This window comes from Pithys albifrons, chromosome 14, assembly GCF_047495875.1.
Source record: "Pithys albifrons albifrons isolate INPA30051 chromosome 14, PitAlb_v1, whole genome shotgun sequence".
NCBI lineage: Eukaryota > Metazoa > Chordata > Aves > Passeriformes > Thamnophilidae > Pithys > Pithys albifrons.
In genome coordinates, this window is record NC_092471.1 from 15,824,695 (window position 1) to 15,852,103 (window position 27,409).

At 41.5% G+C, this 27,409-nt stretch overlaps 1 protein-coding gene across 4 annotated transcripts in view; it reads right to left on the bottom strand.

Annotated features, from left to right (window-relative positions):
* Window positions 1–384: 384 nt before the first annotated feature.
* The window catches only part of HTR2C (5-hydroxytryptamine receptor 2C), a 219,120-nt gene continuing 192,095 nt past the window's right edge, over window positions 385–27,409 (bottom strand). For 3 of the 4 annotated variants that reach the window (XM_071569239.1, XM_071569241.1, XM_071569240.1), the window contains 2 exons: window positions 14,353–14,553; window positions 385–3,531 (listed from right to left, as the gene is read on the bottom strand). In XM_071569239.1, the coding sequence (XP_071425340.1) occupies window positions 2,702–3,531; window positions 14,353–14,553 (1,031 nt within the window). In that variant the 3' untranslated portion in view covers window positions 385–2,701. The remainder of the gene's footprint in view (window positions 3,532–14,352; window positions 14,554–27,409) is intronic. The other variant, XM_071569242.1, reaches the window with a different exon arrangement.

Sequence of the window (27,409 nt, forward strand, 5' to 3'; positions counted from 1 at the left end):
CTGTCAGGCAGCGCCCTTGGTTTTTCATCAAAACAAGGGCTGTAACATCAGAACAGGTCCAGCTGAGGTGACATATTTACAGTTCTGGTGCTGAATTTTTTAAAAACATTTATAAAAATTCTGAAAATTCTCTGTTCAATTCCCATTATTTACATCCAAATATAGCAGGTTCCCTTTTTGCCCATACAACAGAACCGGCAAGGGTAAGACATGAAGGCTCCTATGCAAAGACAATGCCTGTGTGTAAACTCATACTAAGCTCAAGGATGATGTGGAAAATGAGCTGTTCACTCATGACTTATTCACACATGCTAGAAGCTACTGTAATTCAACTTATTGCTAAATGCTTTCAAAGTCTGTGGTTGGCTCCTAAATATATATATATATATATATATATATATGTATATATGTAAGTACAAACTCACACATATATATACATACACACATATACATGTTTGGACAATATGTGCTATAAATTCAGCCAAGGTGAAAAAAAAAAGAACTTGAAAAGCAATGTGATATTTCTGATTTTTCTGTACTGTTTGAGATAATAAAATCTGACTCAGGGTAAAGAGAAGTCACTGAAGAACCAAGTTTGTCTCTCTGGCCAGACTTTTTCCTACTGAATACCTGAAGTTTTTGGAGAGGCAAGTGGATTCCAGAGCCTTCTTCAAGCAGTAAGCTACACTCTGCACTGGGATACCTTGTCTGCCTGAATGGAAGTACTATGAATTTTTCCCAAGAGGAAATGAGGGAGAAAAGAGGACCATCAACTTCAACACATCAGTCTGGGATCAACCCAGCAGCAGATACAACCCATGTGTTGTGTTTTAGTGGCCTCAGCAAGGCCGTTGCTGCACGCAGCAATGCAGCAGCATTTCATTACCTAAAGCATTAGCAGATTTTTCTGTTTCTTCTAGAATTTAATTTTAATGGAACAAACACAGCAAGCTTAGAGTACAAGCAATTCATGTAATAAAATGCAATTTATCCATGCCTAGTGTAAGAGTCTCTGTTCTGATGATTATCATAGCCAGAGGCTGTCAGTGATGCTAAATGCATCCATGTTAGTAGGGCACTGCAGCATCTGTGTAGTACTTAATGAAGATATAAAAACCTTATGGGTGATATCTGGCATTAGACAATACTTCACACAAGGAAATGTGCATGAGAGGTTTCACCCCTGAGGGACAGTGCCAGAGAGACACGGTGCCTTGGGGGGTTTGTGTACACAAGAGCGCAGAGGAAAATTAATTCAAATTATACATGGTGGGTATTAAAAGCAGATTACTTAAACTGCATTCAGTCCCAATGTGAATGCTTTCTTTAAAGATGTAAGTGGTGTTAATGTGATATACTATAATTTGCTTAGGGACCAAAATGGAATACATCAAATTTAAAAATTAATCCAGATAAATACTCCATGTAGATTAGTTCTAGGTCTGCTTCCTTCCTGTCCCTGGTCACCATTTGCTTTTGAACCATGTCACCAGCAAATGATTCCAGTCACATACTCTGGTCAACTCTGCGCACCCCTTCTTGAGGCAAGATCAGGGACCCTCCCATATGCCTCTCTCCCAACATCCCCCAGGAAAGCATATCTGCTTCTCACAGCCTGACTCTGGCCAGCACCACACACAGAGCAGCTCCTGCTCTACACCCAAAGCAGTGTTCTACCACCAGCACTGCAAATCCCAGGATGCTGAAAAATAAAAGCAAATGCTAAACAAGCTAAAGAACAGCTGTATGTGAGGACTGAGAAGACCAAAGATTTTGGTCCTTCCAAAGCCACAGTGCTCTTCTCCAGGTCAGCCAAAGCCCCTGATACTCCAGCAATGTGTGAAGGCAGTGCACTGAGCACAGCCTGCTCCATTCCAAACCTGATGGGTTTCTGTAAGGCCAAAGGAGGGCTTTTTACAATTCTGAGGCCTTCCATTTATAGAATGGTTGAAATAGATAACTGGGGGCTGCTCATGCTTCTTCTCCTAGTCTGCAAGTGATTCCAGCCAAGACTGCAAAACAACACTAGAACTGCATTCCCTACTTTTCATAGGGGAGCCAGAGCCTCCCGTGGAATGGAAAGAAAACAGCAGGTTTGGAGAAGGAGTCAAATCTAACAGAGGTCCCTAGAAATGAAAGATTGATCGAGTATGACAGCAAGCCACTATCAGACAGGACATGTCTGGCCAGGCGCCTGCACGGCCACTACTCTTTTATGATATCTCTCTGCCAGGTTTCTGTAAAGTCTTTACACGGCACAAATAGGGGTGAGGATTTAAAGTATATATTTACTGTCAACTTGAAAAAGAAAGTTATACTGACCAAGTCTAATAGCATGTATTTGATATATAACTATTAACGTGCCATTCTGGACTCCAGCAAATTCCACCTGAGATAAGTATTCAGCATTTTTGTTCATGCACTGGAAGAAGAATTCAAACATTTTGTCCATGACATATGCAGAGTAACTAATAGTTCTGATCTATTATTAACAGTAAATATAGAACCTTAAACTTCACTGCAGTATATTAATATATATGATTTTAAGTACAGGACTGGAAAGACAACTCTTTTTTTTCTTTAAAAAAAAAAGCTTTGTTCAGAATGCAATATTTACATTGTCCTTTGACCAACACTTACATTTTTACACAATGCATTTTGGCTACAGATACACCGTAGCAAAAAGCTGTGTGAGTCACCTTTACACACAGCTCACTCTTTCACTTACAACATTACAGCTGTTTATGGAGAGCTCTGAAGTCCCTGGTTGCATTTCCAGGCCCTCCTCAGCTTCTAGTTCCATGCTATTGAATTCATTGCCATTTCGATAACTAGTTAAAGTCAGATCTTTGCCATATAAAGCCGTTGAAGCAACATTCAGACACTGATTCTGCCGCAGTGCTGATTTTTTACCAGTCTTGTATTGGCAGCGGATGTAATTGGAGAAAGCCCTGCGGTAGGTTTTGTTGAAGAGTGTGTACACCAGGGGATTAACCCCAGAGCAGACATACCCCACCCAAACAAACACATCAAGGAGTTCACTCAGGAGGTCTTTATCGCAGGCTTCTGTGCAAAGGACAGACATGACGTTGGTGATGAAAAATGGGCACCACATGATGAGGAACAAAAAGAAGACGATGCCCAGGACCTTGGAGGCTCTTTGCTCGTTGTTGATGGACTGCATCGTTCCTTTCCGGAAAAGCACTGCCTCCTTATTTACAGGGGAGTTCAAGTGAGATGCCCCCTCGTGATTGTGAAGCATTGAAATGTTCTCTGTGTTGTTTTCCTTCTTGAGGCAGTTTACGCTACTCCTCCTCTGCTTGGGCACCTCTCCACACATGAACACTGTTGCCTGTCTCTGCAACACCTGGACGGTCAGGCAATAGGTGATCACCATGATGATGAGAGGGATGAAGAAAGCCATGAAGGATCCAATGAGGACGAAGTTCTCATCGTTGAGGACACAGGTTCCATTTACAAACACTCTGGAGTCATCCTGCAAACCAATGACTGGAATAGGCATAGATATCCCTAGAAAAATGAAACCAAAAAAGAGTCCGTTACCTGGATGGGTGGGGCTCCAAAGAGGGAGTAGAGAGGATGCAGGTTCTGCGTGCATTCAGCCCACTGCCTAAAGCTGTTTGGAAGAGAAGTTACTGCTTCCAGGTGGAAGGGAAAACCTCATTAAACAGCACTCTTGGGAGTACAGCTCTAAGGAATGGCACCTTGCTCTGAGAACAGCAGCAGCTTTGCTGTGCTCCACAGCTGACTCAGTGAATGCAGCGTAACTCCCATATAGAGTTATTTTTCTAGCATTAATTACAATTTCTGAGTGGAGAAAAGGCAGTCACCAACCTGCCCTGTTCCAGCTGGCCACTCCATACCTACCAGTTTGAGGGGTTTTTGAAATAATTGACCTAGGGCAGATAGGAAAATTTAAAGAGAAAAATTCTGAAAATAAAAAAGAATTACAGCTATGAAAATTTAAAGGCAAGTTTCTTAAATAAATTAAAATAATACTGATTTAAAAATGGTTACTCTCGCCATGTCCTCACAGACACATGGAAACAAAGCTCCTGGTTTTCTGGGTCCTTATGGACTCTCTCAGTGGCCTCTGAAAGATCTCAGTCAAATATTCTTCATGCATACTGAGATCCAAACTTTGTGCCTTGATCTGTGGAGCTCAGGCCTTTACCAGGACAGACCTGAAACATTCCAAAACCAACAGCATATTTTGGAATACTGTAACCTGTGTGTACAGGAGAACCTGGGAAGATGTGATGGGCCAGATTTAGTTACACCATCAAGGGTTCATCTCCTCCTGTCTCGCAGGTACTGAAGTTTAGGGCCATGGTACAAAATGGGTCAGCTGTAAGCATTAGAGCTTGGAAAATTCCAAAACAAGAATTTGCATCCATATTTTGTTTTTAAAATAGCTTTCAAGTGATTTATCATCCGTGAATCCTTGATCTCATTTCTAACTGCACAATTCTAAGTGGCATTTGGTTCCACAACTTACCTGTTTGTCATGTGAAAAAAGTATTTCTTGCTCATTTTATATTTGCTACCTGATACTTTCCTTTTACTCCCCTCAGTTCCTCTACTGTGAGAAGCAGCAAATAATTACTCTCTGGTCACCTTTTCCGCCTTCTCAGTGATTTCATAGACCTGTTATCATCCCTCTTGTCTGACATCTCTTTTGGAACTGAAGAATGCTATTCTACTCCCTCTCCTCACGCCAAGCTCATTCTATGACTTTTATTATCTTTCTCCATTTCTTTTCAAGTTCCTTTCCATCCTATAAAGAAAGGAAAATAAAACTGCATATCCAAGCAATTAGAGAGCACCAGAATGTCTTCTGTTCTCCCCTCTGGCCACCTTGGCTGTCATAGAGCACCCACTCCACAAACATATCCGTGGGGCTTGGCCATGCCCTTCCTTAGCTCCTTCACCCAAGAAATAATCAACACTGAGGCCACTGCTGTGCCTGGATTTGTTTTTTTTTTGGTGAGCAGCACAGGTCATAGAGCTAATCCTGTGGGACTCTGAATTTCTAAACAGGAAGAGTAACATGCTAAAGAGATTAACCAGGACATTTTTCCCACTCCAGCTCAGTGTGTTACAGGATTCTGGAGAATTCATCTGCAATTTATCATTACCATAAAATTACCATGTGCTAGCAATCTAGTGAAGGAATTTCTTCCGAAAAGTAACGATTATAAATGCCTTCTGTGATTCTAGTGTGTGCTTCCTTAGCTCAAGTATTCTAAGATTTGCTCTTCTCTCCCTCTACATGCCAGTGCTTATCAGCTTACCCTTGGCAAGGCAGTTGCCTGCTTTCCAATATGTTAACCCCTATTACCTGTCCTATGCCAAAACCCTGTGATTGCAAAAACCTTCATCCCATCAAACCATTGGCTCTCCATCATTAAAGACATTGCCTGCATCAAACCACAGACATTTGGGAAATGATGGATGTTGGACACTGGTGAAGCAGTCTTTAGACAAAGTAAAAATCTGAACTAAATCAATGGCATTACACTGGGATTATATTTGCAGGGATAATTTTATACTTTAGTGTCCTCTATAATACCTACCCTTTGAAATCATACTCCAACATGAATAAAAGTTCATTCATGAAGTAGTCATCACTTAGTTTAGTGTTATAGCTTTAGCTAAGGGAAATGAGATAAGATTTCAGGATATCTTCACACATAAAGTGACACTTATGTGACACACATAAAGTACATTTGGGAAGAAAAACCTGGGATATGATGAATATACAAATCAAGAGCCCTGATGGCAATCTAAAACTCTGCATGAGATACCTCAGCATTAATGACAGGGAATGAAGAGGAAGCTGCTGTAATGGAAGTGTCCCTCACCTCTCACATAACAAAGTGGGATTTCAAACTGAGAAAGTAGAGAGGAGAGAGTATCAAGTCTTTATTTGTACTTTCCTCCAATCCAGGAAAATCCAATCGTTAACAGGAGTAGGAAGAAAGATGCCCTGAGATAAGTTGCCAACACACTTTGACTCAGCTGTCAACCAGCAGCCAGCATTGCTGAATGGGCAGCATGACCCTCACCTCTAGTGCTTTCTTTCACCTCACACTTCTCCTTTGTAACTCATTCTTTACTGCCTGACTTATCACTGATCCACTGCACAACTGAACCTGAAAGGGAACTAAAACCGCACACACTTTAGGCATCTACACCACACCAAGAGTGAGACGTGTGGAAGGTCTCAGATACTTCAGAGGGGCTTCCTTCATGGGGGACTACTTCAAAGTTGCTGCTGCCACAATCCCAATGCAGTAATAGCTGTTTGCAGCCACAGCTCACACCCTGGCCCTTGTTTCAGTCGGGCTACATTGGTCAGTCCATGCTGTGCTTCCCATTAAGCATCCCATGGTGCCTGGGCAGTGCTGAACATGAAGACCTGCCTGACTTGAGCCAGCCGTTTGAACAGAGAAGGCATTCAGCTTCATTTCACTCAAGCAGCCTGCAGTACTAAAAATGCAGTTTTAACTATACATAACTTAAGAACTAAGGTCAGTTGGTCAGAGAATGCCAAACTCACTACACCAGTGCAAGGAGGGTGAGTGTCTATTCAGGCAAGAGGCTCTGAAGCCAACTGCTGTCCACAGCCATTCTGGGTATCTCTCTGAGCCCAGAAGCAGAGCATTTTATGAGCTTTTGCCTTGTGCCTGAGCTAACACACTGTTCATCAACAAACTTCAGGCTGATTCAGTGAGCTGAGGTCTCCAGTTGCATCAAATCACACTTTCTCTACTAAGGAGGCAGCAAAGTCCCAAGAGAGGCAGTGCTGCTCCAAAAATTTGCAAGGTAAAAGTTTTGCAAGCTTATTGCATATCACACTTTGCTCTTCAGAGCAAACTTGATCCCCTTGTTTGATATCTGAGCAGTGCCCAGGGCAGCTGGTTTTGCCCCAGCAAGAAGAGACAATGGCCCCCACCAGCCAGCAAGCCATGAACCAGGTCTCTGCTAGACTCAACACTGGGAACTCTGTGCACCTTCTGCCAGGCAGCAGCTTGAGCAGGACATCCCTTTTCATCACACCAGAGAAATGGATTTGATTTTTTCCTCCTCTGCCCTCTTTCAGCTTCTGTCTGACAGAGTAGCAGGAAGCAAGACAGAGAGAGATCCTCTGTATTACAAATCCAATTACAACTGTTGTCCTAACTGCTTCTTGTCAGCTGTAAAGATATCCTTATGCCAGCAGAACAGTTCACCAAATGGGGCTGTGATGGTGCTGTGGACACAGAGTAACAGATGCTCTTCACAGATTCTCAATTAATAAAACAAAACCCAAATGCCTAGAAATATAGGTCTGTAAAACATTTACTAGCTTGCTCCAGAGAAAAAGCTGGCTAAAAAGTCCAAATTAACATTTGCAGCATTAAGACTTAAATGAAAAACAATACAGCTTTTGTGTTTAATACCTTGTTTTCTTCAATGAAAGCCCATGACACTGGCAGAGATTACAGAGATTATTGAATAGATGTGGTCTTTGATGGTTATTTCCACTAAGAAATGGAGTAATTTCCATTCTTCTACAAGAAGATATTTCCTCCAGGGACAACCACCTCACTAAAGAAAACAGGCCTGTATATGGGTTTACTCAGTCTTTCCATGTGTGGGATTCTTAGAGCTGAATACCAAAGGGGTTACATTTTACTGCAGATACATGAACTTGGAAGGCCAGAAACCACCTCTCTTTGTGTCAGCACTGTATTCAAATGCCACTGTGGTCCCTGGCAAGGGCTCTGCTGATGCCGGTGGGCTTTGGCCCTCACTGCCATCCTCCTGGCATTTACAGACAATTTAAAAGAAAAACACAGGGAGAAAGCTGTGTGCCAAACAAGTCTCTGGCTGCCACAAATGCAGTCTATGCTGCAAAACCAAGAACACTGGTAAACACTACATGTTCAAACCCATATCTTTAACCCCATATTTAAACAAATATAAATGAAAAATAAACATCATATTTAAACTAAACCAAATCTGTTTGGTTTCTTAACAGAAACATCTCACAAAGTGCCTGCACATTTCTCTGATTCAGACAGTGAGTGATAAACCCCAACATCCAGCAGCCTACTGACTTTCACCATATAAGAAAAAGCACTGGGGTCAGGAAGCAAAGCTCTTCAGATGAAAATCAAAGAATGTGGGTTTCTGAGGTGTTCAAAACCACTAAAATTCCATATTGTCCCCAAATGTCAGCAGACTAACTTCAGTGCCTTTCATGTACTAATGTTGCAGCAAGGCACCTTCAGGGCTGGACTAGCTCTAGTTTTATGTAACCATTCTAATAAAACAACAGTGCCAGCCTTATATTGGTTTAAAGTGAAAGATAAAGGGGAATGAACTTTGAAGGATCTCTCTGCTCCAACAAGCACATCTGCAAACAGATGAATGTCGTTACTGAGTGTGCCTGAACGAGCTGTTTACCTTCACTTAAGCCTTGGGAGAGCACTGAATAGCCTGAGCCCTGATGGAAAACCAGCAATCAACAGTATAGGACAGAAGAAATAAATCATTTCCCCACCTGCCATTTTGCTAAATCACTTCTCTTGGTTTGCTCAGCCACATGTTTCCAGCTGTGCATTTGAACAAAGGTTGATGGGGCTCCTGCTCACAGCATATCTGCTGCCGGGGCTGGGCTTACCCAAGGGATCAAACAGCAATGGCTTGACTGATGCTCAGTAGCAGCAACCTCAGAATCTTCCTTGCCCTTGGGAACAGATGTGGTGGGATGGTCAATCCATCTTCTGAGCAAAAGGCTTCACAGACTGTCACCATCTGCTGCTGTCGCAGGCAAATTTTTCACTGATGTCTGACAACAGAATCAGACTAATCCAGGCACCCGTTCCTGAAATCCCGAGGTAGTTTCCTTACTACAAACTCAGCTTGTTATCAACTGCTATGATCTTCCTCTCCCTAATAACTCTTACTACTGTGCTAGGGACATCAATGATCCTCTTGGGAATCAGAGTACAAACACTCAATCAAAAGAATGTCTTGAGATAATATAACCCTGTAGTCAATTCAAGCAAATGGGGAACAGGCAGATGAAGCCTTAGTGTGATGCTCTAGGTTATACAGTCAGGGTTTCTGTCTCACCCATGACCAGAAGAGAGATCTGAAAAAGTTTAATGAGCAGAAGCCTCCTTCTCTGCTGCACCAGGAGCAAGCTGCAGCTTGGCTTGCAATGCTGATGCCACCTCTGTGCTCACCAGAGGCAAACCAAAGGTATCAGGATCACCACCACCACAGCACCTCTGCCTACACACCAACTAACTACAGACCCCAAGCTGATGAGAGAAGAATTTCTGTCAAACATACACTGTTAGGCATTTCATTTTAAACATAAAAAGGCAAAGTATTGTTAAAAAAACGTTACTATAATTTTCTCCCAAATCTGGAGACAAACTAATGCTACTCTCTCTTAGACTTTACTACCATGCAACCATTTTTCCTACCAATATATTGTATTACTGACCTTCTACCAAAGCAGTGCTCTTAGTCAGAAATCTGTATACTTTCCCAGGAGGTGAAGGGTGCCTGCCTAACCTTTGCTTTGGCAATAATAGTTGTCTAATCACCACTTTCTTGTCTCCAAGTGCTGCGACAGAAACAGAGCCAGCCTGCTTGGTGGGAAAGGTTTGAGCTAATTCTGACCTTCCATTTGTTGTCTTCTTCGTTAGCAATGTTTTTGCCATTTTTTTTCATGAAACATGTCCAAAGGTTAGTATGCCAACCAGGGTCCGAAGCCTGCAAAGAAATTCCTGGGTGTGTGCTCCTATCCCAAAATGCAGCCTCTCAGGAGCAACTACTGCCCAGCAGAGAACTGAGAGCACTCAGGAACAAACACATCTCATCAGCATGTGTGCCATGGAAATGCCCTGAGAAAGTCACTGATGCCAGAGACACACTGATGGGCAGAAATACAAACCACATCCCTAAACATGCTCTGAAATTGTGATGCAAGGGAGGCTACGTGAGTTCCTCCAGTCACCCTTTACCTTCATACACAACCTGCTTCTAAGTCTGTATGGACACTACAACTCCTTCTGTATCAGTGGTGCCACTCCAAGCATGTTCCTCAAACTGAGGATTATCTCCAGTGAGGCAAGGGAAGGCTTAACTGGTACCTGGAGGCTCTTCAAGGTCATCATTAGGACAGCTTGCATGCATGAAGCTGCTCAGCTGTGTGAGAGAACACCCAGGGCAGAAACAAAACGCTGTTAGACAGAAGATCACTTAATCAGAGATGAGCATTTACTGATCCTTGCAGCACACGTCATTCACGCTTCTATAAATAGATCTCCCCAGTAAAACAATGAAGTAGTGTGAAAGTTAAAGGGAATGTAGATTTCTTTATAACATGAATGGTTTATTATATACACAAAAAACTCATGTACCTACCTGAAATCAAAATTATAATATCATTAGTGAGTCACAGAAAGAATGAAAATATTTTCAAACACACAAAAAACCCATGTAGGGATCTGACACTGATACAAAGAGTAGAATTTAAAGGATGGTGTTATCTCACTCACTTATCAAGTAAATTGAATTTACAGTTACTAAGGATGTAAAACTGTGAGCTGGAAAATTGGTAGCATGTGTAATTTCAGCACTCTCTAGTAAATGACCAAATCCTGGACTTTCTGGGAAGCACAGAAAAAGCCCTTCTATGCTAACAGACCACAAGAAGCCCCAGAATTAAATAAATATCAGAAACAATGTGTTTGCAACTCCACACCAATGAAGTTCTTTCATTCACATTTCCCGTGGGATATTTTGTTTATTTAAATTTTACCCAGTTAATACTTTCTCTGGTATGACATGTACATTTAGGGTTTGACTAGTTCCTCATCACTCCTGCTGAGAACTGCATGGGGATCTCCCCTCATTGCCAGAGTGGCCCAAGGCCACCTTCCTCAGAGCAGGATAGTGGGAGTGCAGTGAGATGGTCAACTCCACATGTTAGTTGTGAAAACTTTGAAACTGCAAAGTCTCAAATCTGGAAACAATACCAAGATGCTGCCAGCAGGCTCACACCTGAAATGGATTTTCATTTTCAATTGTGAAGATATTTCTGTTGCTGACATTTCCATTTGCAGCCTCGTCACAGTGCCATCTATCACCAAACTCATTTTTACAAGTCCAGCCCTTGGCAGCACCCACTTTTTCTCTAACTGAGCACAAAAGTCTTGCTCAAGTTACATTTGCTAAAGCACACAACAACTGGCTGTGATGTACTTTAATCTGCGACAAAGAGGACTTTGGAAAAGACCCATTCATAAAGAAATTGTCGGCAGACCAGAGGACTCTGTTATGTTCTCCTACTTAAAAACCTAATCATAGGTTTAGGCTTGTGCAACTTGCCAAATTTGTTGCTCAATGAGCAAAGAACCCCTTTTATCCTTTGCTGTCAGCATTAACATCTCAGAAAAATGGAATGCAAAAGCTAGTAAATTAAGATAAATTATATGCTTTTTACTTCTTATTTTGAATTGTGATTCAGAAACTGAATTTAGGATTCTTTATATAGAATGCATTTAAAAGTCTCTCCAACTGAAGCAGTGTTTAGGAAATGCAAAGTGACCATCCTGCACTTAAATGCTGCTTTGACTTTGATACTTAATCACATACAAAAATGCACAAATTCTTTTGTGATACTTAATACTGAAGTGAGGGTTTACTTAACCTATTTCATCCTCTTAAAAATAGCACAGGATTTCATCAGGCCTGTCCAAGGGACAGATAGTTAGGAGCCAGAAAACAGCAACAATACACTTTGTGTGAGTTCTCTTTCGTTCCATACTCAGTTTATTCCTATCTGCGTCACATTTCTAAATTAATTTATGAAGCAAAAATAGTTATGCTAAAATAGGCTTAGATACATACCAAGGGTAATGTCTTGCTCCATGTTGCGCAACCTTCTGGAGACAGCCCAAGTAAATGGGGAAGCCCTACCATATGCACTGGGGAGGGTGGAAATCCAACCGCAAGTCAGTGCCCTGAACAGACTCTCTGAGGAGTATTGATTCTGCCTGTAACTTCAAAAAAAGGCATGCAGGCAAAGACTCTCCTGGGCCAGCTTATCTGCATCAAAGAGAGTGAACAAACATAAGCAAAGCCCAGACATGCTGTACATGCTCCCAGCTATGATCCTAACACAGAAGGGCACACAGGTACAGCTGCAACACATGTCTCTTCCCAGCCTGGGGAGGGAAGCATTAAAAGCTCTGTGCACAGTAGACATCCCACAGAGCAACTGCTCACAGCTTCTTCCTACAGACATTTGGATGCTGGGGAATAACTGCAACATCTATTGCCTCACTGGCGCTGACAAGCCAGTGCCTACAAAAGAAAAGTGCCATTCAATCTCCTTTCCAAGATGTGTGTTTTAGTCTTTATTATTTCACCTGTTTCACATCCTACCATAAATGCATAGTTGTTAAACATCTCACGAGAAAGTTAGGCAGGGGTGAGGTGTTTGCACTGTAAAGCAACACAAAGTCACCTTACCTACTCTGGCTTAGGGGCTTTATATTTTGGGGTACAGTAGAGTTCATAATGTGCCTATTTTGCATTGTCATGAACACAGTCCCCACCAAATAACTCCCAGAAAAGTCAGGCCTATGGCAGTCTTTGCATCTATGTGGTTAGGCATCAGATTTTCTTACAAGGCTGCTTACTCAGTGACCCATGTATGAAGTACTTTATCCCTTGGACCCATAGTCCAAACCACATCTCGTTCCTCAAGGCACTAATGCAGGCAGCCACCTCCAGCACTAACCAAAATTTCTAAGGATATGTCTGCAACATCTAAGTCAGCAGAGGCAGAAATCTGCAAGTTAGCTCCAAAAATGGAAACAGAAGCCTTATTGCCCAGGTTTCGCAAGTTACTACTTAATGCTGCTGGTGTATTTATACATCTCTGGTGGTGGGGATGTCTATCAGCTGCTTTCTCTGTGTACCAGAGCAACACAGGACAGAAATCCTGTGCTGATCCCAAACTGTCCATGCAAATTGAGCCCAAGCATCCAGCACATGAAGTTGTTTGCATGTGACTGCTTATGTGCTGAATTCAGCAGCTCTTTCCCATGCCAAATAGATAGCACAGAGAGTTTAAAAGAATAATATTTTTTTAAAAAATCTTAAATGAATTGATTAAGCCCAATCCAATTTCACTGTGGATTGCATTACCTAGAGGAAATGAAGCACAAGAAAATTTGTTTTTAATAGATATTCTTGTTATATACATGAAGAGAGAAAGTATATTTCCCCTCTTTTTTTTTTTGTTTTTGCTTTTTCCCATAGTCTTTTTCCAAGGCAATCTTCCTCAAAATTATTCCCTGTTGCACCCATACATCCAGTATCATATCCCACTTTGAAAGCAGGCAAAAACTCAAGAGAAATTCAAGCACCTGAAACGTGTTTCTCCTTTCAGTACAGCACTGAAAGCAAGGAACGCTTTATAAAATAAAAATTAAATGTTAAATCGTTGTAAGACTGCATTTTATTCAAGGACAGAAGGCAATACAGCAGATGGAAATAGTCATGCAATTCTGACCCTGCCTTAAATGTCTCTTTTATAAAGCACATTGAAAGAGTTCTGAAAAAAACATGTTTTTATTCACATAATTCCTGATACTAGAGTCATCTTGCTATCATTTTGCCTTTTCTTCCTTATTTTACTGCTGCTTTATTTATCACTTTTTATCAAAGTGATACAAACGTGTCTTCTTTTATGTCTGCTGCTCATTTACTATGATTTCAAACTTGCTAGCTCAGTACTAGCAGCAATCCAGCTGTGGCAGAGTACAATAGAGGCTATAAAGCAAGAGCAGTAAATACCTTGCTGATAGCCTGCCTTCAATTCCGTGCTGCTCCACTTAAACCATTACCAGAACTCGAGAGAGTTTAACTGCAGCGACTGCAGTGTAGCCGTGTCATTTTTGCTGGCTGGGTTTTCCTTCCAGAGTCTTTGCTAATGCTATTTTCTGCTTTGTTTACACAGCAGTTTTATAGCACCATTTGTCTGTGTTACTGTTGGTATCGGCGTATTGATACGTACACAGCAGCAAATGCCTCGGCGTGGAAAGTGGTGGTGCTCTGAAAAAATGACAGCTTACTTTGGGCACTGACCAGCTGCAAGCAAAGGCTTCCATTTCCCGGTAATCAGCTATTATATTCATCATGCAGGCCAGGTAAATTAATTTGAGCATCCTCTTAAAAAAAAACCTAAATGAAAATTGGAGTAACACTATCATTCATTCAGACACAGTTAAGATCGTGAGCCGCATTGCTTACCTATGGATATGGTCCAAACTGCAGCAATTTTCATAATGGCCTTGGTGCGGGAATTGAAGCGGCTGTGCTCAATGGGATTGCGTATTGCTACGTACCGATCAAGAGAGATGGCACAGAGATGCATAATAGATGCAGTTGAAAAGAGCACATCTAGGGAAATCCATATAGGGCACAACTGTTTAGGCAAAGGCCAAGCATAATCTGAAACATAGAGAGAAAAGAAATGAAAGGAAAAAAGAAAAGGAAATAATTTGGGAAGCTAGGCCATCATTTCTGAGAAACCATGGGGATATTTTATCTCTGTGATAACAACAAGGGGCACGTGCATGAGGAGGGGACAAGAAAGCTCTCAGGGGACTCTCTGCAGGCAGTCCCTGGCTCTGGACACTCATAAACACACAGCCAGTTCCCACACATCTTTCTGTGACCAGCAGCTGAAGAGCAATGCCTCCAAGTGACTATCTTAGCTCTGTTCCTCTCTCTTAACCTTTCTGCCATAGCTTCAGAAAATCAAATATCACATTCCTTTATAACTGCCTCATCACAGTCTTTTCATGGATCGCAAAGCACTTGGTGGTATTAACTACACTCAGATCCTTTATAAAGCTCCCTTGATATGTATGTCTCAGTTTCTGGCTGCTGAGGACAAAGGCAGCAGACAGTTTTCCTGCACAGTCTAACACAGCTAAATGACACCACTCCACCTTTTCTCCCCGGGCGTGTGCCTCAACAGAGGAACACTTGCCTCCTTACAGAGCAGCTGGGATTGAGTGGCTGAAATCTGAAAACTGTTTTGAAGGTAGACAGAGCAGAGCATTAATCTTTACGGAAAGAAGGATGCCAGCAAACAGAACAGACTAGATAGCTACATCTGCCAGCAGCTGGCACGCTGTTCATTTGGGTGCCTGCACTTACTGTTTATTCAGTGCTAAAGTACAACTTGAGAGTAAAACTGACCCACAAAGATCCTCAAGGGGCAGTGATATTTAAATTAAAGCTTAGAGAAAATTGATTTGTGAATGATACTCCCATGTCAGTGCCCAGAATGGACTGTGTGAGATCAATAACAAGTCCTGCCAAGCTCTGGGCTTCTTATCAAAACAAATCAGGAGTATCTATAGCAGCTGAAAACACGAGAGACTTCATAATAGTTGAATAATGAGGTATTCTTGTGTCTTCATTCAGAACATGGATTTCTAAAGCAATCTTGAAGTTTACCCCAAGGATCAGAATCATCACTCTGCAGAATCAATGTTCTATTAAGAACAGTGCAGCTCCATTCTACTGATCTTGAATGGAAAATATGAAATATTAATCTCAGAAATCATATTTTGAAACAAATTACCCAGAGAACAGAGACCCAGGATACCTTCATGCAGAAACCTGAGACGAACTGAACCAGAGTAAATTATTACGAAATGTCCCAGAGAAGCCCAGGAACTTTTCACAAAGAGCACAGTGGAATGGGATGGACACATTCCTGCATTTTACCAGTGGGAAACCCACAGATGAAGTGCTAAGTACTCACCAAACCCACACAAGGCCTCAGCTCTGGGGAGAAAAGCCATTCATTTCAGCAAGTTTGCACCACTTTACTAAATGAACTGTAAGTGGACTGAAATCCACAGCAGCAAGCATTGAAGAGGGCTCTATTAAAGGGAACTAAGTAAAGCACTTTGTGGATGGAGCATCTTCATTTAAAAAGTACCTCTGCTGTACAAATGAATTGAGCTTGGTTAAATTATGACTCAGCCCCTTTATGACACTGCGATCAAACTCTTCATTTCCTGCTCATGTTCACACTTTGCAATAGCTTAGGACATCATTGCCATCAGTCTGCAACTGAGTTCAGAGCTCCAGCTAAGCACCCCTTAGTTTTCCTGGGTCTTTAATGATGCCCCAGTGAATGCCCTCAGGAAGAACAAGTCAGGAATCCTACAGGTGGTAGCTGTACACCCTGCACAGCCCCAGGCTTTTGCTGCCAGCCCCTGATAAAGTATATTCAGCACGTTTTATACCTCCCTACCTCTCCTCTGCGTTGCCAGAACCAGCTTTGTGCTAGAGGCTGAAATGAGCCAGGAGCACAAAGTCCCCAGTGGAGTGTTGGGTGCTTAGATTGTGCAGCAGCTTCAGCACAGGGCGAGTGGCATTGATGGTACCCCCCACATGAGTAGACAGGCCGGACATCTCCAGCATCTCCAGAAGGAGAGACCACGTCTCCAGGCTTCCTGTGTGTGGGAGCATCTCCACTCTGATCTATGGCACTGCAGTGGGTACAATCTGGTTCCTGATATTTGCTAGACCTGGGAGAGGTTTCTACAGCAACCACCTTTTCAGCATTATGGAATGATGAATACCCTTCTCTTACTCCTTCCTTTGAACTACCTAAACACTTCCCATGACTGACTCCCCCTGGAACAACTTCTGCCATTGATGGGAACTAGGCACAGCATTGCAACCGAAAAATCAGGAGAAGCAAAAGTGACGCTAAATATTCATGCCCACGGTGTGAGGAGAGAAGGTATCACCTGCTGTCAGCCCTGGCACTGCAGGAACCAACAGATCCAAGCAACACTGCCCAGAATTTCTGCCCAGGCAAGCTGTCAGGATGTTTTTGAAGATAAAGATCATATGAGAGCTCTCCTAATGCCTAATCCTTTCAATTTTTACTGTCCCAAGGCACTCCATTACGCTTCTAGCTGAAAAGCCAGTTATAGGAAGAGACATTTTACTTTTTAAGTTTGCTAAAATGATCTGCAAAAATAAAATGTCACTCTGGAAATTTGTAGAGTGGCAGCTTGTAACACATCACTATACCTCAACAGGAAGGTCATAATATATATTCTATCTCAAAATGTAATTATTTTTAAGTAAGCATGGTGTGTGCATTTGAAAAACACCTACTCAGCCTACAAAGCCAGTAATTTGTAAAAACGGAAAAACAGCTTTATTCTAATTCTGTTTTGAATAAATGTACAAAGCATAGCAAATGTGCCCTGTGACTGTGCCAAGATGCAAACAAGGATTAAAAAAAAATTCTGTTAACAATGTTATACCTTTAAAGCAATCTTATCCTCAGAAACACTCTATCTGCAGAAAATAACATTTCTTTAATTTGTTCTATTTTCTCTCATTTCATATACAAGGAATAGCAATTACCATATATTTAGAAGAGCAGATGACTGAGTGAAATGACTTCTTGGAACCCAGCACTTCTAAGTTGTGGTAATTGCATTTCCAATAGAAATCCTGCATCTCAGTCCAAATTTGGCTCCAGAAAGAATGAAACAGTGCTAAACACCTGGGTAAGCAAAACTCAAATTCTCTGTAAGAAACTCTGCTTTTTGTACCTTGAATTAATCTGTGCATTTAAAATCATATATTTAATGCTTTGGCTGGTGGACCAGATAGAAGAGTGCTGAAGGGAATTAGATGAATACAGCAGATCAGAACAAAAGTTTGTATTTCTTTACCAGCGTGTAATCAAACTGCGGTGTTTTGCCTCCAGATATTTTGTGGTTGCTAGAATTTATACTGGACAAATTCACAGAGAAAAGCATATAGCAATGATATTACTTTTAAATCAGTCTTAGCTTCTGACTCTGGTCAAAATAAAACACAGTGTATAAAATCCAGGAGGGAAACTTGTGCAGCATATTGCTTCAGCCTCCGACACTGAATAGCACCTTATGGAATCTGAGCTGCTGTTGTTCTTCACAGGACACATGGGACAACCACTCACATTTAACCAGGAGTCATGGCCCCGGGGGGGGGATTTCATCTCCTGCCCTGGGATGAAAAAGCAAACCACAGTTCCTGTGTGTCACTGAACGGCTGAGATGAGCACGAAGTGTTGGCACCAAAATACAGAAACTCAAAAGCATTTTGGCAAAGTCCCAGACCACCTCTGCGTGTAGATAATTTGCTGTCAGACAAGAGTTCCTTACATTTTTTGTGCTTTCCATCAAGAAGGATGGCAGCTATGAAATTGAATCACTTTTGTCAGAGGTTTTATGTTTATGGGTAAAAAGAGTTGCTTAACACTGTTGTTATGATGGGCATTGTACTGTTCACTGCATGAGAGTCAAAATTACCAGCCACTCTAGCGGGAGATTGATTGAATAATCCAAAACACAGCAAATGGAATCAAAATTAATTATGTTAAATGGTAAAACAGAATTACTCCAGATTGTAGGAGAATGACTGAACTAAAAAAAAAAAATAAAAAAAATAATTTGTCATTTGTACATATTAAGTACTTCCACAGTGCAATCTGCTCCAATATATCTCGTGGGAACATGCAGTGTTAATACCCAGGACAAATCTGGCATAATAGCAACAAAATACCTGCTTACACCACAACAAAGCAAAGAATTATGTAAAATTCATCTCTGTAGCCTCAGGAGTTATTCATGGGAAACTCACAGTAAGGTGCATCAATCATTTCTTTTCTAACCAAGAACATGAATTTGAAAAAGATTTCAAAACACATTTGTTGGGTTAAGCCAGTGCTTTGTACCTATCAGGATGGATAAAAGGATAAAAGCCACCCTTCAAAATGATACAGGAAGAAAAAGGGTGCCTTTTGCCATTTGACATAGATACATACATTTGACATTTGACATAGATACATACATGCATACATTATATATAATATTTATATAAAAGAAAAAGAGCTAACAGGTGTAGAATAATTAATAGAGATACTTATGTGTTCAAATATAGCATTTTTTAATGTTGTTCATTGGCTTGGCTAAAAACTAATATATAAAAGTTCTCCTTTGGGGGTTCTGATATTTACTGTATTTGCATTTCACTTTTAACTACCTGAACAAATGGAACTAAAAAAAGGTAGGAGGAAACCATTATGTTCAAATGAATACTAGTCCCAACTCAAAGCACAATTTCCCAAAAATTAAAATGGCAACACCATATGTGCTCAAAGAACCTTTTGATCATCCTGTAGCTGCCACAGATCTGTTCCAGGCCAGACACTGATCCACTGCTCTGACTTTTGGGAAGGTCGATGACAAAGATGCAGGAGATGTCTCATCTAATTCCCTGAGAAATGAGGATATGGCTTTCCAAAACGAGCAGAGTGCATTGTGCAATGACAGCGCTTGCTCACAATTTGATGGCTGTAACCAAGAGCAGGATGAGGCAAAGCAAACAGCAACTGAGAAAACATACACAAAAGCTGCCACTTTCTGATAGATTTTGCAGCTTTTGAAGGTTCTGTCATGCATTCCAGGGAAATCCACTGTCATGTGCTGTGGAACACAACGTACCTCTGCCCACTGCTAAAAGTCTTTTTACCCCCCACTCCACCATTGATGCAACTGAAGCATTTTATACCAACCAGAATTTTCAGTGTTCAAAGTTTTATAGCTGCCACAGGCTTTACAAAAATAGAAAGCAATTACATACAGTTTTAACATTACTGCATTGCATTATTCCCAAGGGAATGAAAGAATTTAAATTATTCTCTTCTCTCTCTTATCTAGGAAGTAAAGAATTTCTTAACCTGAAATGCCACATCAGTAAGTGTAAAGGCAGGTTATCTCTTTTCTGCTAGTTTGTTTTCTTCAGATTTACATAGACAAATGGCTCAGAGACATCCAAATCACCCTGAAAGTCACACAACCAAGGGTGCTGAAAATCTCCGTCATGCCCAGGAAGTACAGAACATCTTGCTTGACCTCTGCAGTCCTCAGTGCTTGCCAGCACATCCACAGAGGGGCCCAAGCATGTGCAACCAAGTCTCCTGGCCGCAGTAACAGCTGGTCTCAAGGGCAGCACTGCTAATGAGTTTGATTTTATCATCAATAGAGTGGAATTTAATGTTTTTCTGACATACTGAACTCCTGGGCACTGGGTAACATGAGAAATTGAGTTCAGCTTTAAGTTTCTAGCCTCGATTTTATAGAGGGGAAAAAAGGTTATCTTAAAGCTGTATGGATCCCTTAAATAGCATATATTCTAGCACAGTCAAACACAGAGACACAACCTACACACAAAGAATGACAGTGGCTTTAAGGAGGACTGTATTCTTGGATGCTGCAAGTTCAAAAAGGCTTGAAGGTCCCAAGAGGTGCTCAGCAGAGGATGGGTTCTCAGGTAATGTGATGGTTAAGAGGGTGGAAGACACTACCAAGTGAGAAAAGGAGGTGATCCTGTGTCCAGGCAGTGTTGGAGACCACTGCTGGCGTCCCACTCTATGAACACCTGTGAGTAGAAGATGCTGCTTTGCAACAATGCACAAAGGATTTACTTGAGTCTGTGCCACTGATCGTATCCAGCTGGGCCATGACACCACTCCTGAGCTTCAGTTTTCCTCAAAGCTATTAGTTTTTCATCTCTGAGAGCTTGTCAGCATGGCAAAGTGGCCCTGGGGCAGGGAGCAGCAGGCAATGGGCATGGAACAGCTTTGCCTCCTCCAGAAACCCCTCACCATTGAGGAAAACCCCAGATGAGCTGAATGTGCCTCCAAAGATCTTTTACTGCTTGTCTCACAGGTTAACAGTGACTATGCTGTTATGAGAATTTTAAATAACATAAGTTTTCCTTTCTATCCAGTTTTGCAGTGACTTCCACTCTTGGCAGGACATGTAAGAAAGAAGGAAATTTAAAGCTAGAACAGATATAATTATCTGATCTACAGAACAGTTCCTTGAATATCATTTAAGTAATGTTTTAAATACAAGGAGCCAGCTTTTCACATATTATACTTAAAAGACCCTTCTAATAAAGTGGGATGTGTGCTAAGAAAAATCACAGAGAATGCTGTTGGCATCCCAATGGCAGCATCTCTTCAGTTAGAGAAACATAAAATTATTCTTGTGTGATCTGTAATTCCTGGAATCCATATGTTACATTCATATTTTCCTTTATTGGTGGAGATTAAAACTATATTTGAAGCCAGAGGAAAAAATTCTAGGCTTAATAATGTTCTCTGTTCACAGCTTAAGCATCTATAGATGTATCTGGAATTTTTACATTGAGTGATATGGACAGTTAATGGAGCAATGGTACAATTAATTGAATTGTACCACCAAGTCCTTATAAAGGGTCCCTTTCAGCATTTTAATTCCAACAGACATGATCTTTTCACAAAGTTCTGAGATACAAATTCTTCATAATGCTTTATCTAAATGAAACCACAGTCTAATAAAATATTCACAACAGTAAACATTTTCTTTTTACTGATATTTTGCCTGTCAGCACAGCATCAGGTCAGTGGGCTCTCCTTTAATTTCCTTCATGCAGGTTACAGAGCAGCTTTCACCAGTTATTTAAACAACCAATAAAACAGTTGAAGGAACACCACACTAGAAAGCAAGCCCATGAGCAAACACAGATCTCACACAAATACCTCCAAAACATAAAAATATAAATATTTTCCAAAAAACTGTTTCATAACACAGGGCACAAACATGTGACAACAACAGGTGCTTTTTCCTAGTTTTGATAAAATTGAAAAAGATCCATTATCAGAAGAAATAGCTGCCAAAGCATACAGATTATTTGAGGAAACTAAAACTCAGAACTGAAAATGATGTGGCATTATTTGATTACAACTGGTTGCTGAGCAGTTACCTTAGTTGGAATAAAAAAGTCATCTGCTCAAACCAGAGTTTGTTTAGACTATGTCTTGACACTAGGACTGGCTCTGGGCTAGTGAGAGGGCAAAAAAACACACAGAAGGCTTTTTTTTTTTAGGTATTTGATTTTACTTCTGCATAACTCAGTGGCAATTCAGATGTCTGTGCTATCCTGCCAGCAGTCTGGGAGACTACCTGGGACTAACCCTCTTTCTCAGCTTGGACTCCCTCCTGGCAATGCAGCTGAACAAACTGGCCTCTGAATCCTGATGAAATGTGCAATTTCAGAAAGATATAATAAGGATTTCCTTCATTTGACATAAAGGGTTCCCTATTCAGAGAACACAGGCCTGCCATCTTCAACTAGCCTATGGTTTTATAAACTGTTCCAGGAAAATGACCAATTTAATAAGAATTTACATATTTACTGTAAACCAACTTCTGCAGATCACCAGAGTTACATTTGAGCAGACAGATGCAGGTGTTTTCAGGACCTTGGTTAGTCTGTTATACCTGGCATGGCCCATCAGTATTATTTTCCCAGTATTTTTCCCTCGTTTTGCCCCTCATTCAGCACAGCTTTGCACCTGCACCAGTCCTGAGCCAAAGCAAAGTGCAACCCATGCTCAAGTGCTTTGGTGAATTTAGGGATATCGAAGCAGTTCAGTGAATCAGCTCTACTGATTTATTAGGGACAGTGGGTTAATGGTCTGGCTGCACTTCCTGCCGGGGTGAGTCACAGTTTGCTTGTCTGAAGAGGTCAAAAGCCAGTACATGTAGTTGGTGAAACTGGTAAAAGCAAGAAACCACTTCAGCCAAGGGAAACAAACTGTATTTTGGTCATGCTTACAGACGTTTATTTCCATTTCCCACTTGCAAAATGCATTCCCTATTCCTCCAAGCCAGTGGGCACATCTGATTCTTTGTGATAATACAGGTAGAAATGCCAGTGTGGGGGCGCTCCACAGGAGCCACTGCAAAAAGCAATTATTTGGGGGTTGCTAAGAAGCCTAGAAATTCTGGTCCTCGTCCTTGAGTGCCATCTACTGTCCCCCTGTCACTGCATACCTTAGATGCACACCTTCCTCTTGCAAAGCATTGCTGCCATTGTGCCCAGACCGCTCCTGACTGACAACAGATACACTTTTCATCCCAGCAGAAATGTCAGACTGCAGTTCATCACATTGGAAACTTTCACTGTGGGAGTCTGAAAGGTGATAGGACAGCACTTTCAGTGGCTTTCTCGAGGGAATAATTTGCTAATGGACACTCTTACATAGGCTGTAATCCCAAGGAAATCTTGAACATGTGAGGTAGCACCATCTTTTTAGGAATTTGATGGCCACCATGTGCCAGCTCAGCACAGTGATTTGTGTGCATGCAACCTGCCCCAATGGAAAGGCAAAACAATGAAGAATCACTGACACTCCCCCCAAAAAAAGGAGTGAAGGAGAAACAAGATAGAGATATTTAATTAAATAACTCTAATACTCTAAAAAATATATGTATTGCAAATCAGTTCTGTACTCTATAGGAATAAGCTGCTGAACCATGCAAGTATGCAAATCACATCCAGTTTGTACCCAGAAACCTAGTTATCCACCAGGATTCTTGTGATGTGACCCAGGCAAACACTTAGGAGAATTTTTGCTGATAACTGTCTTTTAACTGAGGAATAGGATGTAGAAATGAGAGAAAGCAAACAAGTGCATTAAAACTAGACCAAATTACTTAACTACATGAGGTTTGCTCAAATCTTGCACAATACTTGAAAAATAGTATTCCAGTAGCCTCTATCTGCCAGCACAATGTTTCAAAGTTTGAAGCCAACCATCCTTCCCCATTACCATGTAATTCTTAGATGTTTCCTCATTTTGCCATACCATGGGAACCCTGGAGGCTCCTTTTACAGGCCTGAAAAATAATTTTCCACAGCAGGACCTGGTCTGGAAGCTTTATTGGCTGATAAACTGTGTAGCCTGGTGCCTGCCAGGAAGCTCATTTCTCTCAGCAGCACAGGAGGCTTTCCTGGACAGCCCAGACAGACCCCCGCAGGACACGGGGGTGTGAGCAGAGCCCCTGCTGTGATCTGCTCCACTTCCTCGAAAGTACCAATGTTAAAGGCTCCTGTTTAATCGAAAATCTCTGCAGGGAGTATGGACAGAATCATGGACTGGGAATGTCTCTGCATCAAGCCTTGGAGGAAATAAGGCTTGAAGCCTTCACCTTGGCATTGTTGCAGTGCTTCTCCCTTTCTCACCTGCTGATTCCTGCAGGTTAACTCTTGTCTTTGGCCCAGGAACAGCCAGTGCTAGGGCTCAGGCTCAACTCCCAGCCCTCCTGTAGGATTTTTCATTCAGACTTCCTGGGAGCCAACCTCCCAACTGGGTATGATACTCAGAGAAGACTGGCTTGTCCCAAGCCCCTAGTCTTGAATAGACCAGGTAATCCTGTCACAGCATACAAAGCAGCCCTAGTAAAGCAGGGATCTGGGAAGGCTGCCTGTGGCTGGAGCTGCCCTGTCTGGAGGAGCACAGGGGCTCCTGTTCCCCCACACATCCCATGCCTGAGGCAGAGCTGGTGCACTCCCAACCAGCCTCATGTAAGGTGATTTTAAATGACCTCTTTACTCCAGGGAACCAATTTGTTGTTCAGTGTGACAGCTCCACTTCTAAAACCACATTATAGAATCTTAAGGATTTACATTATTGTAAGCATTTTGTGCACAGCTTGTTACTAATTAAAATTGCTCATTACTAGCAGAGTCTACTATAACAGACTTAAAATTGGAATATGATTTAACCTGAGACTATGGTGCTTTCTTGCTGTAGCATTTAACCCCTATAAAAAGCCCAGCTGTTGTCAAACTGTTGCAGAAGGACACGTGCCAACTTAGCACAAGTTTCCTTACAGAACTAAATATTTAGAAACATCTCAGCTGATGCTAACACAAATACCTTTATCCTCATATCCTGGAATACAGGTGACATTCCTCAGCCAAAAAGAAAACGAACAGGCAGCAACATCAATCCTGCCTGACCTTCTGTCCCTCTCTGACAAACAATACAAGTGGTGCAGTTTTGAATCCTGAGAATGTCTGTGTTGAAAACAGCAGTGCAGGATCCCATTCCCCATAACAGTGTTGTGGCATGTGGACTGTATTCCCAGTGGGTAACACCACAGACTAAGTGAAACAACAAATGACCACCACATGCATATAGTTGTACTCCTCTGAGTTTTGCAGAAATTGTAGGCCTATTGTAAGTTCCATTAACATGAAGTAGAAGTTTAATTTAACATGGATAAATGAAGCGTGGGCGTACAGATATATTAGAAAGAATACTATTACCCAGAAAATTATAGTGGTCTCATGAGGTGGTAAAGGAAACTAAAGAAATTATATTTAGTTAAGTTATACCATTGGCTTTTTTGATAGACTTGCTTTTGCCTTGTAATCAAGTGCAACATTATTTTATTATCATGGTTATACTATTATTACACTGTAATCTTGCACTTGATTACAAATCATAACCAGTGATAACTACAATAATAAAATAATGTGATAACATAGTAATCTAGCAAAACATAATAAAGTGCTGTGCATCAGGCACAGCATTGCCAGCAGGTCGAGGGAGGGGACTGTGCCGCTCTGCTCTGCACTGGGGTGGCTTCGCCCTAAGTCTTGAGGGCAGTTTTGGGGCCACAAGAAGAGGAGACTGAGGAGAGACCTCATCAGAGTCTGCAGCTTCCTCATGAGGGGAAGAAGAGGGGTGGGCACTGATCTCTGTGGTCACCAGTGACAGAACCAAGGGAAGGGCCTCAAGTTGTGTCAGGAGAGGTTTAGGTAGGATATTAGAAAAAGGTTCTTCCCCCAAAGGCTGTTTGGGCACTGGAACAGGCTCCCCAGAACAGAGGTCACAGCACCAAGCCTGGCTGAGTTCAAGAAGTCTTTGGACAATGCTTTCAGGCACATAGTGAGATTCTTGGGTCTGTCCTGTGCAGGTACAAGAGTTGGACTTCAATGGTCTTTGTATGTCCTTCCTCTCTCAGGATATTGTATGATGCTACAATTCCAAGTGTTGTTGTAAATTTAGCAAGTACAAATGGGTAATATCAGTGCTGTAGTAGAACTCACTACTCCCAAAATACAAGGGATACCTATAACAATGTGGACTAGAAAAAGCTTTGAAAAATCATTACGAAAGGTAGATAAAGTAAGACATAAAAGGTATATTTAAAGGACTTCATCTTGGAAGTTGTTTATCAGAACACTCAGAACAAATGCACAGACGTAAGGGCAGAGCTCTGCTGCCTCCTCAAACCAGCCATCAATATTCATGGGCGTCAGACACGCATTTACAGTCTCCTGCATCCCAGTGGGTGCCAAATAGGTACGGTAAAAGCCTGTCATACAATTTCCATATCTCAACAACACCAAGACCTTTTTATACAGCTGCTGCCTCTGATTGGGGATGAAAATAGACATTTATAAAAACAAGAAAAACGCCCCAAACATACCAAAAATAAACACATCACAAAACAAATTATACATTAGAAGAAGGAAATGTATTGGTCAGAATAACAACTGGCCTGTCCCGATAACTGCAGCATAGCTGCAGGAGTGAGCCTCCTGCCAACATGTCAACAGGAATGCAAATCAAACCATCCCAAAAATAGCCAAGAATCAACAGAGCCTTATCGACCACCCTGCTTGCTCATAAAATCTCATAGCTAAGAGCTGATAGAAGAACTAGGTATTTCATGTTTGTACATTACTCATTGAACTTTCTAGTCCTGAACCTTTTTCATCTAGGAAGCAAGGCAGCATCTTGGAGGAGAGATTCACTCCCTGAACCCACTGCTGTCACTGTGCTTATCAGGGTGCCTGCAGGAATAGTAAAGTTTTGCAACAATAAATCTTATTACAACCAGGAAACAAGGATGCTGCAAAAATGAAGCATATATTCGAAACTAATGCATGAAACCTAAATATTGATATAGCACATGTTCATAATCACAGCCTAGGCTCTGTGACAGGCTCGTGCACAAATTCCCCTCATCTCATTAGCATCTTTAATGATAATTTTGGCAGGATAGCCAGTAAGGATCTATTCTGCTTCTCTTGTGAGTTGTCCATTCAGAAAAGGGTTGTATTCCATCAATGAGGCATCGTGCAAATCAGTGCAAGGCAGAGAATTGGCATGGGGCCCCTCTTCCATCAATGTAATTTCCATTTAATTTCCATGCAAGTAGATGAATCACATCAGAGCCTCTTTCCCAGCATGTGCTGATAAAACACAAAGTAGAAACTTAATGCTACTCTTAGTGTTAGATCTCAGGGAAGTGAACTAACCTACCAAGGTATTTGTGCATATTTTAATGAGTACTAGACAACTCTAGAACCAGAATTTCAAGGGATATGTCATGTGAATTGGAGGGAGACATTAAAATAATAA